Source organism: Zootoca vivipara, chromosome 8 (genome assembly GCF_965207765.1).
Source record: "Zootoca vivipara chromosome 8, rZooViv2.hap1.1, whole genome shotgun sequence".
NCBI lineage: Eukaryota > Metazoa > Chordata > Lepidosauria > Squamata > Lacertidae > Zootoca > Zootoca vivipara.
Genome location: NC_142591.1, coordinates 48058074 through 48072513, shown reverse-complemented (window position 1 = coordinate 48072513; position 14440 = coordinate 48058074). Strand labels below are relative to the sequence as shown.

At 43.5% G+C, this 14440-nt stretch overlaps 1 protein-coding gene and 1 long non-coding RNA gene across 7 annotated transcripts in view; both read right to left on the bottom strand.

Annotated features, from left to right (window-relative positions):
• SPIDR (scaffold protein involved in DNA repair) overlaps nucleotides 1-14440 on the bottom strand; it is a 182306-nt gene that overhangs the window by 89363 nt on the left and 78503 nt on the right. For all 6 annotated transcript variants that reach the window (XR_015951481.1, XM_088675475.1, XM_035126454.3 and 3 more), the window contains one exon: nucleotides 13490-13709. Coding sequence is in view for 5 of the 6 variants with exons in the window: in XM_088675475.1 (XP_088531601.1) it covers nucleotides 13490-13709 (220 nt within the window). In the remaining variant the exon portion in view is untranslated. The remainder of the gene's footprint in view (nucleotides 1-13489; nucleotides 13710-14440) is intronic.
• On the bottom strand, nucleotides 7777-8248 carry LOC148684840 (uncharacterized). The gene is made up of 2 exons (XR_015951482.1): nucleotides 8115-8248; nucleotides 7777-7851 (listed from the first exon to the last, which is right to left on the bottom strand). It is a non-coding gene; the product is annotated as an uncharacterized LOC148684840 (long non-coding RNA).

Sequence of the window (14440 nt, the reverse complement as noted above, 5' to 3'; positions counted from 1 at the left end):
CACCTCCTCCGGGATTTGGTATCTGAAGGCGTTTCGCAAAGCCATTTTACATGGGATAAGGCTTGCAGGAAAAAAATCAACAAATTGGACTAAAATCAGGGAGGTCACCCAGGAACCTGATGAAACTCCCACCGCTTTCTATACCAGGCTAATAACCGCTTTCCGGACATGGGGGGGAATAGATCCCGATACCCCAGATAACCAAGTAGTGGTAAAAAGCTTCTTTAAAGATCAAGCTTGCCCGGACATCAGAAAATTCCTCTCCCTCCAAGTAGCCTATGAAGGGAAACCCATGAGTGAGATCCTCGGGCTTGCGAAAACCATTTATGATGGAAGGGATGAGAAAAAGAAAAAGGAGGCAAGGAAGGAAAAGGAGGACGATGCTAGAGTCCTCGCCTTGGCTTTGAGTGCAGCCAGTACCGCATATAACCCCCAACCTAGTTACCCCTTCAGAAATTCAAAGGCTCCCACACAACCTAGAGGGATGAACGCACATGCAAATCGACAAGCCTCTCCTTACCAAAGGGCTAACAATGTCCAGCATCGAGAGACCACCTCTCAATGCTTTTTCTGCAATCAAATAGGGCATTTCAAGCGAAATTGTCCATTATTCTTAAATACCGTGGCACCAAAACCAGCTCTAGGGATGGGATCCAATGCAGCGCAAAACCCAAACCCGATAGCGCCAAACCCTTTCCAGAATCAGCGCCCATTCCAACTACCGCTAGAATTTAACCAGGAGCAAATGCAACCCACTCTTAATTCAGAGACTAACCAATGACAATTAAACGGGGATCCTTTGAACCTTGCCCTGGTATGCCCGACAATTGCATTATCAGCCCATGACCCCATATGCACAATCACCATAGATGGCCATGAGTATCAGTGTTTACTAGATACTGGGGCAACTTTCTCAACTTTAAACGACAGTCATCTGAGGTCCAGTCAGCAAAAACAACGTATAATGGGCATTGATGGGATCCCCAGGACATGCGCTCTTTCAGAGCCAGCGAAAGTAACGATAGGGCCCCTGACTGCTGAGCACTCATTTCTACTGACCCCGAGCCCTGTCAACCTACTAGGGCGAGACCTACTATGTAAATTACAGGCAACTATAACTTGCAGCACTGAGGGTATCTACCTCCACATGCCAGAAGAGGCGGCAGTCTCCTTTCAAGGCATTTTAAAGGAAGAAAACCTGACTGATTTAGAAATACCAACCCCTCTGATTGACAAGGTACCAGTTCACCTATGGGGAAATACTAATACCTCTGTGGGACTCTTAAAATCGGCAGATCCCGTTGTTATTAAATACCGCACCGATGTCCCATACCCCTCCATCAAACAGTACCCCTTGCCGCAGGAGGCAATAGAAGGATTGAGGCCAATGATACAGGATTTTATGGATCAAGGCATCCTTGTTCCCTGCGTCAGCCCATGCAATAGTCCACTCCTGCCGGTACGCAAGCCATCACCCCCGGGTGCCCCAGTTAAATACAGGCTTGTCCAAGACCTCAGAATTATCAACAACTTTGTGATACCCCGCCACGCCATCACCGCCAACCCTAATACAATTTTGACCGGAATCCCACCAGATAGTACATATTTCAGTGTCATTGATTTATGCTCCGCCTTCTTTTCCATAAGAGTGCATGAGAAAAGCCAATTTCTGTTCGCCTTTACGTGGGAAAAAGGACAGCTGACTTGGACTAGACTCCCACAGGGATATGTAGAGAGCCCAACAATTTTTGCTTGTGCATTGCATAGGGACCTACAAGACCTCTCCTTTCCTGCTGGCTCCTCCCTTTTAATATATGTAGATGACTTGATAATTTGCTCCACCTCCGCAACTAATTGCCACATGGACACCGTCCATCTACTAACCGCCCTTGCCGACAAGGGCCACAAGGTCTCACCAAAAAAACTACAATATTGCCAAACTGAAGTAAAATACTTGGGCCACATAATTGGCCACGGAACAAGAGCTTTGACAACTGAAAGAGTAGATGCTATAGCTAAGGTTCCCCTGCCAAAGACCAAGAAACAGCTCCGCGGGTTTCTAGGAATGAGCGGATTTTGCAGGTCATGGATCCCAGGGTATGGAGAATTAACCAAACCCCTTGTAAAGATGACTAATAAGGACGAACCAGAACCCCTTGAATGGTCCAAAGAAAGCCTACAAAATTTTGAAACTATCAAAAGGGAACTGAGGTCCGCTCCAGCCTTAGGATTGCCAGACTACCGTCTCCCCTTTTCGCTGTTCGTGCATGAACAGAAAGGGGTAGCCTCCGGAGTTCTGACACAAACCTTCAGAGGCCAGGAACGTCCTGTCGCCTACTACAGTATTCAATTAGACCCGGTAGCTAAGGGGACTGTAGGTTGCCTCAGGGCGATTGCTGCCGCTGCGGAATTAGTGGACAGAGCCCTAGAAATCGTTCAAAATCAAGAACTAATCCTAAATGTACCACATGCTGTAGCCACCTTGTTAAACTTACGAAACTGTCAACATTTTAGTAACGAACGACTAAATCAGTACGAAGCTGCCCTGCTCACACCATCCAACGTGCGCATTAAAAGAGTCAATACCCTAAATCCAGCCACCCTACTGCCTCTGCCCGACGACGGGACCCCCCATCACGATTGCACCTTAGCAGTCCGCTTGGCCGAAAGGCCACGGGAAGATTTAGACCACCTTCCCTTGGAAAACCCAGATATCTCAATCTTTACAGATGGAAGTTCCAAGGTCGTGGCTGGAACAAGACAAACTGGGTACGCTGTGGTAACACACGACACCATCCTAGAAGCTGCACCTATAAACCCGCGCTACAGTGCGCAGGCAGCTGAGCTTATTGCCCTTATCAGAGCTTGCGAATTGAGTGAAGGCAAGCGCGTAAATATCTATACTGATTCCAAATATTGTTTCGGACTGGTACACGCTACGGGTACCCTCTGGAAACAGAGGGGATTCCTAACAGCTGCAGGAACACAAATCTCTCACGCACCGCTAGTGAAAAGACTAATGGACTCCATACATTTCCCGAAGGCCATCTCAGTAATACACTGCAAAGCACACACAAATGGCACGGACTTTGTCTCCTTAGGGAATAGTATTGCGGACGCCGCTGCCCAGAAGGCAGCGGCCATGAGAGGGGAAATGTATGAAAATGAATTTCAAGCCATCTTAGTTCCAGCCGATGTAGACTTCAATCGAATGTATCGCACCGCTAGTGTAGAAGAAATAAGCTCATGGCAACAACTGGGGGCACACCAAAGGGACAATGCGTGGGTTTTGCCGGACGGACGTCTAGCAATGCCTAAAGCCTGGGTACCCCGCCACCTCCGGGTTTTACACAATTTCACACACTGGGGAGCAAACCGCCTAGCAGACAGCATCCTTAGGCATTGGTATGCCCCAGGTGCACACCAATTTGCGAAGGCAGTATCCAAAAATTGCACCATCTGCGCCGGATTCAACCCAAAACAAGAACCACGCAAACCACCAGGGTCTAGACCTTGGGCATATATACCCTTTGAAAGCCTACAACTAGATTTTGCAGAACTCCCGAACTGTATGGGGTTTAAACAATTACTTGTCATAACAGACCGACTTTCAGGTTGGCCAGAAGCTTTTCCATGCAAACGAGCAAATGCTCAAACCGTTGCCAAAATCCTCATGCAGGAAATAATTCCCAGATACGGAGTTCCACGTCGATTAGACTCTGACCGTGGGACACATTTCGCTGCAGAGGTAGTTCAGTCTGTCACCAAGGCATTTGGAATTAAATGGGAACTCCACACCCCGTACCATCCGGCCTCTTCAGGTCAGACGGAGCGGATGAATGGACTTATAAAAACCCAATTGGGAAAAATCTGTAAGGCTACCGGGCTAAAATGGATAAATGCTCTTCCGTTAGTCCTACATAATATTCGTAGCCAGCCGAGAGGACTCTTGAAACTATCTCCCTATGAACTCCTGTTCGCCAGACCCTCCCCGACTCATACCACCCAACTCCCCGTCTCTGAGCTAGAGACTGGGGAAAACGAACTGACTGTATATGTTACACAATTACAACGACAACTAAAGAAACTACACCATTATGCAGCGACCTGTCAGAATGTTCCCCTTGATGTCGATGCTCACTCCTTCACGCCTGGACAGTGGATTTGGGTTAAAACTTACAGGCGAGCCACCTTACAACCCCAGTGGGAAGGACCCTACCAGATTCTCCTGACGACCCCAACTGCAATCAAGGTCTCTGAACGTTCTGCCTGGATTCATCACACCTTCTGTAAGTCCGCACCAAACCCCAACGACCTGGGTGACGTTGCAAGGACCTCCCCATCTTCCATCAACTCCACCGAAGACACCGTCCCACTCGACAATCCCGCGCCAGCCATCGAATCCCCCCAAGACCCTCCCGAGGAACCCACCTCGATCCCAATAACGGCCAAGGAAGGTGACCAAGGAGACCTGGAGAAGTGGATGTCAAAGATCCTTGTAGTACCTGAACCAGACGACCCAGATCATCCACCCATACGAATGCAGTTCCGGAAACAGAAATGCCACGACACCGGGAGCGGGACCTGAAACCCCAGTTTTTGTTTTACCTTCCCTTTCTCATACCACCTTCCCAAAACCCAACCCAGTTTTCCCACCCTCCTCCCTTATCTTTCTCAAACCCAAAAACCACCACCCCCTCCCTTCCCTAACTGTATCGTGTCTGTCGAGTTTCTTTCTTTATTTTTATACAGATTTTCGCCTCTGCCAACCCGTGAGATGGACCGGACCCTGCTCCTGGGATACTGTCTCGCCTTCATCACCTACGTCGCAGCCCAGCAGCTCAATTGTGGAGAAATTCCTTCTGAGTTCTTCTTCCTGGATCATCGGACCGTCGACTCCTCTGACCCTACTTCCTTGAACAACCTTGGAGACTTCAAATTCTGCCTTCCCGGAACTAAGAGGTGGCTACCACATGCCTTTCGACCCCAACTGCGAGGCACCCAAACCTGGGAATTACTTATAAGGTCTGCCTCCTTCTCTATATTGGGACGTGCTTTCTTTACCCTTGACCATTCCTGGAACCGGTTAACTTGCCACAATGGAACTTCTCATCAGACCCAATGGGGCACCACTATTAAGACTTTTGACCCTGCAGAACAAGGACAAGGACTTTGGGGGGAATACACGGACTCTATGCATTATGACTTTTGGACTTATGGATTCATGTGTACCAATCCATCCACTGCTACGACCATTCAAGGTATCTGCGTTCGAAAATTTTGTTGTATATGGGACATAGGGACGGCATCAACCTGGGAAGGAAATAGGTATGTCGAGGGATGGTTACACTCAGTTGGAGGTGGGGCTAGTACGGAATGGGACCATGTAGGACCCCAGAGATGCGGGGGAGTCTCAACTGACCTACACTTACTCCACCGACAGGACCCTTTACAGCCCCTCGGCACTGCCCCTAGAAACGTCAACCTTACAGGACTTCCCTTGCCCCCGCGCATTTCCGATATCTCTGCATGGCAAAGTAATACGTACGTCCAGCTCCTTCAGCGGGCCGCCCATGCCACGAATTTAACTGACTGCTGGATCTGCACCCATATCCCATCCCACATAGAGCAGGGAGTGCCTTTCGTTGCAAACCCCCTAACCCTCCAACAGTATAAGAGTACCTACCTCCTGAACCGGAACCTTACTTTCTTAAAGCCCACTTCACAGTATATATACCTGAGTGGTGAGTCCCAAGGACCCATTTGTAGAGAATTTACAGGAACTGGAAGCCATGTGGGTTCTAGCAAATGCCCCGTTACGATCTTAATAAACCCCGGAGAGGACCTCACCTTAGTCAGGAATCACACGCATTCCCGTTCTTACCCTGATCTCAAGTCTGCCCTGACAGCCGTCTTGTTCCCGTTCATTCAAGAATCACCCATTGACGGTCTCATAGAAGCCTTTAGCACCGGACGAATTGGGAAACCCCTCAGCGGGCTATTCTGGCTCTGTTCCTCCCGAGGTTATACGTGGGTCAGTATTCACATGAGAGGATCCTGCTTCCTCGGCCACATACACCCAGGGTTCCGGGTAACCCAGGACTTACCTACCGGCCGCTTGAGAAACAGGAGGTCCCCGACTACCCCGTTAAAACCTAAGGCAAAGGCAGAGACCTGGCTCCGCGCAGTGTTCCCAGCCTATGGGGCTTTCTCGAACCATATGGACATCTTAAAACTAACGGATATTTTGTTGCGGTTCATCAATGAATCTGAGGCCGCCACGCTAGCAGTGTTAACAGAACTCACTCAGGTCCGATCCCTCTCTATTCAGAACCGCTTGGCTCTTGATCTCCTCCTGTCAGCGCAGGGCGGGACCTGTAAGCTCATCGGGGCGGAGTGCTGTATGTATGTATCCGATCAGACCCTGAATATAACAGCACACCTCCGAGCCATCGATTCCCTAACAAAAGATCTCCACGAGGTGCAGAATGAAGGGGTCTCAGACTGGGATATCTGGTCGTGGCTTCCCAATGCCTCCTGGCTCAGGGAAATCGTGAAAGGCACCCTTTTTCTAGCTCTATCTTTGATCCTCCTCCTTACCTCCCTTTGCTGTTGCCTCCAATGTTTCCCGGCTATGTTAACTCCCCGCAGACAAAAGCCCTCCCCAACCTCCTTTCAAGCTCCGTTATGTCCTTCCCCTGAGTTCCCCGAGATAGTACCGATGTTCCACCTTGGGAGTGGGGAGTACATTACCCCGGTGTGCGGAAATAATTTTTAATTACTTAAAAATTAATCCGCAGAGAGGGGAAATGTTATAAGGGGCAGGGTAAGAGGAATTTGCCCCCATGCATTACGAGACTACCAATGTACAGAGAGGGGACAGTTTAGCCAGAGAGAAGCCATTTTCTTGACTTCATGGTTCAAAAGTCAAGAGAAGCCTATTCTGCCGTATCAAGGTAAATTAATCCCCTGCTGACCCAGACAGTTCCTCCAGACCTCTTGGAAAACACACGCACCCTTTTACATAAGCCATCGCTAAATCCTGTCTCACACCCACATGGAAACTTGCATAATCGCACCTCCAGCTAGATAACCAAAAACGATAACGATCACCCATTCTCGGAACTTCCACCCTCCCAAATCCCCGCCTGAGGTGCCCTCCCTTGTACTTTTCATGACCCAGATTCAGCTGAACCATGGACCTTTTTAAGATATATATATTTATCCCTAATAAACTATTCCGTTGTTCCTTTAGTAATGTTATGGTGTCCTCTATCATGTTACCCGATGCATCTCCCTATTCTCTACTCTGTATGAAACTGTATCTATTTACGAAACCGCAATAATATAACCTTGCACTGATACCTTGAACCTTTCTATCAAATTGTACCTGTTTAAAAAATCCTGCCATCCTGAAGAATTAATTGTTTGACTCTACTATTTGCAAAGGTTTCCACTTATGCACCCTTCTAAGCTTTTAGTTCGTTGTCCTTGATAAAATGTTATAAGCTGTCAAACATCGCTCTGAACTGTGAACGTTTTACCGCTGTTAGAATTGTATCCTCTCTGTGTATTATTAGTTACTGTATAATATCTTCTTCTTCTTTAACTTTAAGTGTAGTCCTTTCTCTCTATTGCAAACGTTGAATATTTGTATAAACTTTGTTGCAAGTTAATAGGCACCTCTGTGGCACAACATATTTTACGGACTGTTTCCACTGTTTCTTGATACCACACTGCCACCTAGCCAGTCTAAAAGAGCACGACTCAAATACACACTTTCAGTGAGAACAACAATTTTATTTGATAAACAGGTGTTATCAACAATCTTCCCACATCCGCAGAGTCTTCCTGTCAAACAATAAGGAGACATGCATAATCATTACCTGGACTATCACCATGATATCTTACATCAAGAATTCCATCAACCCCTTTGTCCTCTCGCGATTACCCCCTCCCAGAACCCATTTCCCCACCTTTTATGCAATTCTGTACTATTGGAAATGAAACCTATAAATTTGTGAAGCTTCCTTTGTTCGGGGTCCCTTCACTTCAACTTGCTTGTGTGGACGGATCGCTATTGCAATAGCTTTATTATTTAATAAATAAAGTACCTTGCTTCGTACGTCCTGGTTTGGCCTCTGTTATTTGGTAGGCAGGAGACGCTCAAACTTCGTCTGCCTGCCAGGATACCTGGACTCTTCCTGGGTCAAGGATCCACTTAATTCTAGGACCGTGTAGCTCTGTAAATTTTTACAACAGTTATAATAGAGTTCTGATGTTAGATTTGTGACTATAAATTATTACATTGTTAAACAAACTATAAACCTTTTAACTGATCATATGTTGTAGCTTACACAACAGCTAAAAGAAAGCAGTATGTGGCTTGAATCAGTTTGGTAACATGTGTTCTCTCTGCACCCAATGCTTTATTTTGGTTTTAATTGCTCATTTGTTATTTTTTGTCTTGTTTTCAGAGTTTCCCGGTATGGAGGGCAACATCACATAGAGATTAAATAGTTCAGTCACATTAAATAGCAGCACTACCTCAATATTCATTACAAAACATAGAATCATATAAACAGGAAATGGAAAAAATAACCTTAAGGTATGAATGGCTCAGAAATATGACATTTCCAGGATCAACAGCAGTCAAACCTTGTGTTAGAACCATGCTGTGCTTGGAATACCATGCACTTCAAATGGGCTCCCCTTTCTTAAACTACATATCATTTGTAACTAACCAAAAAAAGGGAGCACATCCACATGACATTCATTCTGGATACAAGCAAAGTGCCTGATATTACGCCAGTTGGGATGTGCGTGGAAGGAAAATGCTACTCTCTGAAGTGATTCTTTGGGGCGGTGTGCATGTATTCCCACTGGACTGTCAATGAAATCTGATTCAATCAGCTTCATGTGTGGTAGACAGGTTTTACCCCTAAAATAAAGCTGTCACCTAGTACAGCATTTCACTTTCCCTCAGAAGAGTGAATGACAGCATTTTACAAAGAAAATGTAAAAGGGTACACCTGGGATAAACCCTGAGGGCTACCTTTTCCACTTGTCCATGAGGACCCCACTGTCTGGGGAAGAGGCAGTTCTCCAAACCATTTGCATTCCAATCTGCAGCCTGCTTACTCTATTCTATAGAATCAAATTAGAACTAATGCTGCCCCTTCATTTGCACAGTCCCATACTGCTCTATCTTGGACACGCTGGAGTGGGATAGAATACTCCATGGGTAGGCAAACTAAGGCCTGGGGGCCGGATCTGGCCCAATCGCCTTCTAAATCCAGCTCACGGACAGTCCGGGAATCAGCGTGTTTTTACATGAGTAGAATGTGTGCTTTTATTTAAAATGCATCTCTGGGTTATTTGCGGGGCATAGGAATTCGTTCATTATTTTTTTCCAAAATATAGTCCGGCCCCCCACAAGGTATGAGGGACAGTGGACCGGACCCCTGCTGAAAAAGTTTTCTGACCCCTGGAATACTCAAAATGGCCTTTGTTTTCCCTGATGGATCCCTCACAAGAGGTTCTTCAACCTGTCAGATGTATAATCAGCAAGGCTGGCTTTCTTCTACAGGCATGATCATGTTTGGGGAGATCAAAGTACCTGCTCTTTCCAGCATATGCTTATCCAGCCGAGCACCCTGAAAGGGCACACATACTGAAATGCAAGCATACTACAGTGGTACCTCTACTTATGAATTTAATGCATTCCGCACGCACATTTGTAAGTAGAAAAAAATTGTAAGTCGAATCCCATAGGAATGCATTGGGAGAAAAAATTCGTAAGTAGAAAAAATCCTATCTAAACCGCATCCAAGATGGCGGACAGAGCTCTATTCGTAAGTAGAAACATTCGTAAGCAGAGTTATTCGTAAGTAGAGGTACCACTGTATAAGGTTTAGGACCCAAGTGAACCAGAAAAAGTAATAAAAATGGAATAGGACTGAGAATCATGGAACTGGAATAAAGCAAAAGAGCATTCAGTCAAACCCTGATCAAAGGAAGTCCTTCCATTCACCAATCACTATACAGAATGGATTGCAGAGCGCCAGGGGGAAGAAAGAAACTGAACTGCAGAAAGATGCCCAAGGCAAATATTTCAAAGTACCAGTAATACAAATCTGCTTTAAGAAAAGGCAAAATACATCAAGGATACTGTAAATCAGACCTTTGCAGGCGAGTATTCTTTTCTAACACAAAACATGCTGATCAGCTGGCACCTGAACCTGACCAAAGCTGTCAACTCACTCATTCTAAGGATACACCTGAACAATATCTTTCCCCTGATGCATCATCACATAAGACCTGGTGTTACAGGAGAGTATTGCCCCAGGGCTTCAGGAGGGCCCACTGCCAAGTCTGACACGGGGTCTACCTCTTGAAGACTGCTCTGACCTTTGTCTGTTTCCTTGCAGACCACCCGGGATAATCACCATCAGTGTTAGAAACGGAGATATGAAACCTAGGTTATGGGCTCAACAATGGAATGTCTAGGTGCGATATAAACTGCAGAGTGGAAAGAAAGGAGGACATTTTCTGCCTCCCCACTTCCAGCTACTCTCTGAAGACTAGAGAAGAGACCCTCTTAAGAATATTAGGGGAGTGGACAGGGGAAGGACTAGACCATGTGAAAAATGAATATAATATTTTAGCTGCAATTCATTCATGTTCAGCTTTGTATTCTTGTTACTAAAAAATCACACCTATCTCTGCAACACTGTCAATTAATCCTTAAAATCTTATTGTGATAAAATTTGTTTTTAGTAGTTACATTAAGACTGAAAATTAGACATGATTCCCCCCCCCCAAATGAATAACTGTTTCAGGTAGCAGACAGGTCATTCATTGCTGGCAGGGGGCTATTAACTTGGCTAAGCCATTTGAAAATATTTTAGTGTGCTTTCTATCCAAAACTGTCTAAAGCAAAATTATTATCTTCCAGCAGGGCCAGATTTCAGTTTTACCACTTCATCTTTAAACAAAATGTGGAATTTATAATGGGATTAAACACACATGGGAATACTCTTAAAAAGAGTCATATATAATTTAAATTTCTGCATCTAGCCCAGAGTTAATTCCTGCTATACATTTTTACTGACTTTAACAAAACTGTCTGCTATCCCTTGTTGACGTCAGTAGACAACAGCCCAATAGCAATTTCTGTCACTGTAGTATCTTTGGAATTTCCTCTTTCATATGCGTTAGAGATTTCCAAGTCTAGAATATTCTTCTTTATGGATCACTAGAATATTTTCAATCTCTCTCTCCCCCCATTTTTTTAAAAAATGTTAGACATGACAACTCATTTTAAAACAGGTATGCTACAAACCGTTTAGTTCATAATGCTTGACTCAGTTCACACATTTATCAGAGGAACAGAAAATAAAAAATACCGTATATTCCGGCATATAAGACGACTGGGCGTATAAGACGACCCCCAACTTTTCCAGTTAAAATATAGAGTTTGGGATATACTTGCCGTATAAGAAATACGACCCGGCGTATAAGACGACCCCCGACTTTTGAGAAGATTTTCCTGGGTTAAAAAGTAGTCTTATACGCAGGAATATACAGTAAATATTCCTCCCTTCATGGCAAAAGTTGACTTCTACAAACTTACCCTTTGACAACAATTAGATTTTTAAAAGTATAATATTTTTGCATATAAATAATGGGCAAAAGTATATAGAAGTGTCTACTACTATATTTCAAATGTATTTACTAATTGTATGATCCTGCCATATACTAAAAAAGCTAACATGAAGTATTAGCAAATATTTGTTTGCTGATGCATTCACCTCTGATCTTACCTATTTTGCAGATTACATAACCACTTTACTTCTTAATAACACCCATTCTCTTAAATATTTAACACCCACAGAAGATGTGCTACCAAAACAGATATTGATGCGTTATCACAATAATGAGCGAATAGATCAATATGGCCTCTCTTGCTTTTGCAGGCTCAGTGTATTAGGTGATTGTGGCTGACATTTTGTTCTATTTAGGTTGTAGCTAGGTATTAAATTGGAAGTACACTGATGGATACTTCAGATCTGTAAGATTTGCATCATTCCACATTTCTTATCTACACTGGATGCACATGACTGCACAACTATTGTTTAAGGCAGATTAATTTGCTCATTTAGCACCATCATTCCACACTCCACTATTCCTAAGCTTCACATGTATTATGTGTACCTTGACACTCCTCCCCCACCTTGCCATATCAATTATGCAGCTCCACATGACACAAGATATCATAATGCCAAAAAACAAACAAAAAACCACCAAGTCAAGCCACAGTAACACCACTGGCATTTGAAATACACACTGAAAGTTTGTGAGAAAAGCTCAAAAAATGACAAACAAAAGTTACCCATTAAAAAAATTAAAGACACAAATTAAGATCCTAATTATTGCCTAGGGAATCATTTAAAAGAGGAGGGAAATCATTCTGAAGAGCCTAAGTCCACATTAAAAGCATTACATTTATGAAGATTTTATTATAAAACACTTGGTACAATAATATGGAAGAATAATTAGAGTTTAAGTTATTTAAAACACTAGACGATGACAACGCCATTCTTTAAGAACTGATTAATTTAAGATGTAGGCTGCAGCATCTCAAAATATATTGTGAATTATTTTATTGGATACAAGCTAACCAAGGTTGCTACATTTCTCTCTATCTCAAGGGATAGTTTATAATCTCCAATTCCAAAGACTTTGAAGAAGTAATCATCAACAGATTGTATAATTAAATCTTTCTTCCAGCAGTGTTCTTGCAGTCAGTGACTTTGAATTTTCTTAAATTTTATTGTGGGGTGGCTGAGCTTCTTTTCCTTATCAGAGCTCTACTCTTCTGCTTTTGCAAAAACTTCAAAGGAAGAATTTAAAAGACATCTAACTCTCTTTTTGATGGTAGGGATTTGTTTTGGGGGTTTTTTGGTCCACATTGTCTGCTTGAATATCTATAACTTTTTAAATGCATACATTCTATCAAAGGGTTCTGCAGGAACAATATCCCTTGTTGGTCCTGGTCTGACTGGTGAACGATTGATCCAGGGAGCTTGTGTTTATCAATGTGATAAATAGAGAAACTAAAGATATACAACTTCCAGAAGTTTAGCAGCATTTATTTGATTTGTTCTTGCTTGGTGCTCTCCCTCCACAATAGTAGCTGGAGAACTCAACAAGGTGCAATGCATTCCCCATCAGACAGGTAAAGGATTGATGTCCACTAGGAAAGAACCAAAACTTCTTGTTCATCACTTGAAAGACCATTACAGTGTCTCATTTCATTATGCTTCACACATTTGAATTTAAAATATTTTTCAGTTATATCATTATATACACCTTGAAATGCAGCCTGGCCCAATAAGGTGAAATAAATACATTCATGGAGATACACGAGCATGCCAAGAACAGATTCTAAATATTTTAATAAGTAATTTAAACTAAAAATACTTACCAAGGAGGATGGATATATAAGACATCCTGCAGAGCTAGCCTTAGGTGAGTTGCTGTTTCTTTTGCAAAAATAACTTTAAGCCTAGGCTCAATGACGGCAATTTTTTCTATGGAAGAACTGCCAGCACAAATTTGTCCCAACTGATGGCAGACGGTTATGCAGAGAGTGCATTCTTCGTGCATTTCTTCAATCTTCACAGCTAGTATGCCAGATTTAACACCTGGAAATTAAGCAACAAAGCAGCTAAGATAAGTACTCCATGGGGATGCAGAATACATACACGAGGACACATAGCCTTACTTCTTTTGCAGACATCTATGTGTGCAAGTAGGTCTTTAGATAATGAGCTTAGTTGCACTTTTTTCATGGTTGTGTAGGTCAGATGTTACAACTCCCACCATCCCTGACCATTGGCTCTGCTGGCTGGACCTGATGGGAGTTGGAGTCCATCAAATGGAGTCCCACAATTTCCCCACCTTTGGTATAGGTATTCAATACATAAAAAGCATTCCATCTTATTTAACTGTATCTGTAAAAACAATCTATCAATATTTACCAAGACAACCTTAAATAATACTTCAGTACTGTGCAACATTAAATAAATACACCAAGGCAAACTGAAATTATATTTGAGACCATATGAACCATAGCTCACTGGTCAGGTAGCAGATAGCAAGAGATACTTGGCTACATAGGTTAATTGTCTGGCCTCTTATAGGGAAGCTTCCTATGCTCCTATCTGAAAGATATTGCTCTGCAGGCAAACAGCAAATGATAATATTGCACTTGACAAAAAGTGGGTTACCTAAAGGTTTTGGGGAACTTAAGTTATCCTCAGTCATCCCAGAGGTTTTCAAAACAGAATAAAGATTTGCCTATAAAAATATTGCTTAAAATGAGTAAGGACATGCCACATAATTTTTAGCAATGTATATGCTAACAGAGAGCTAC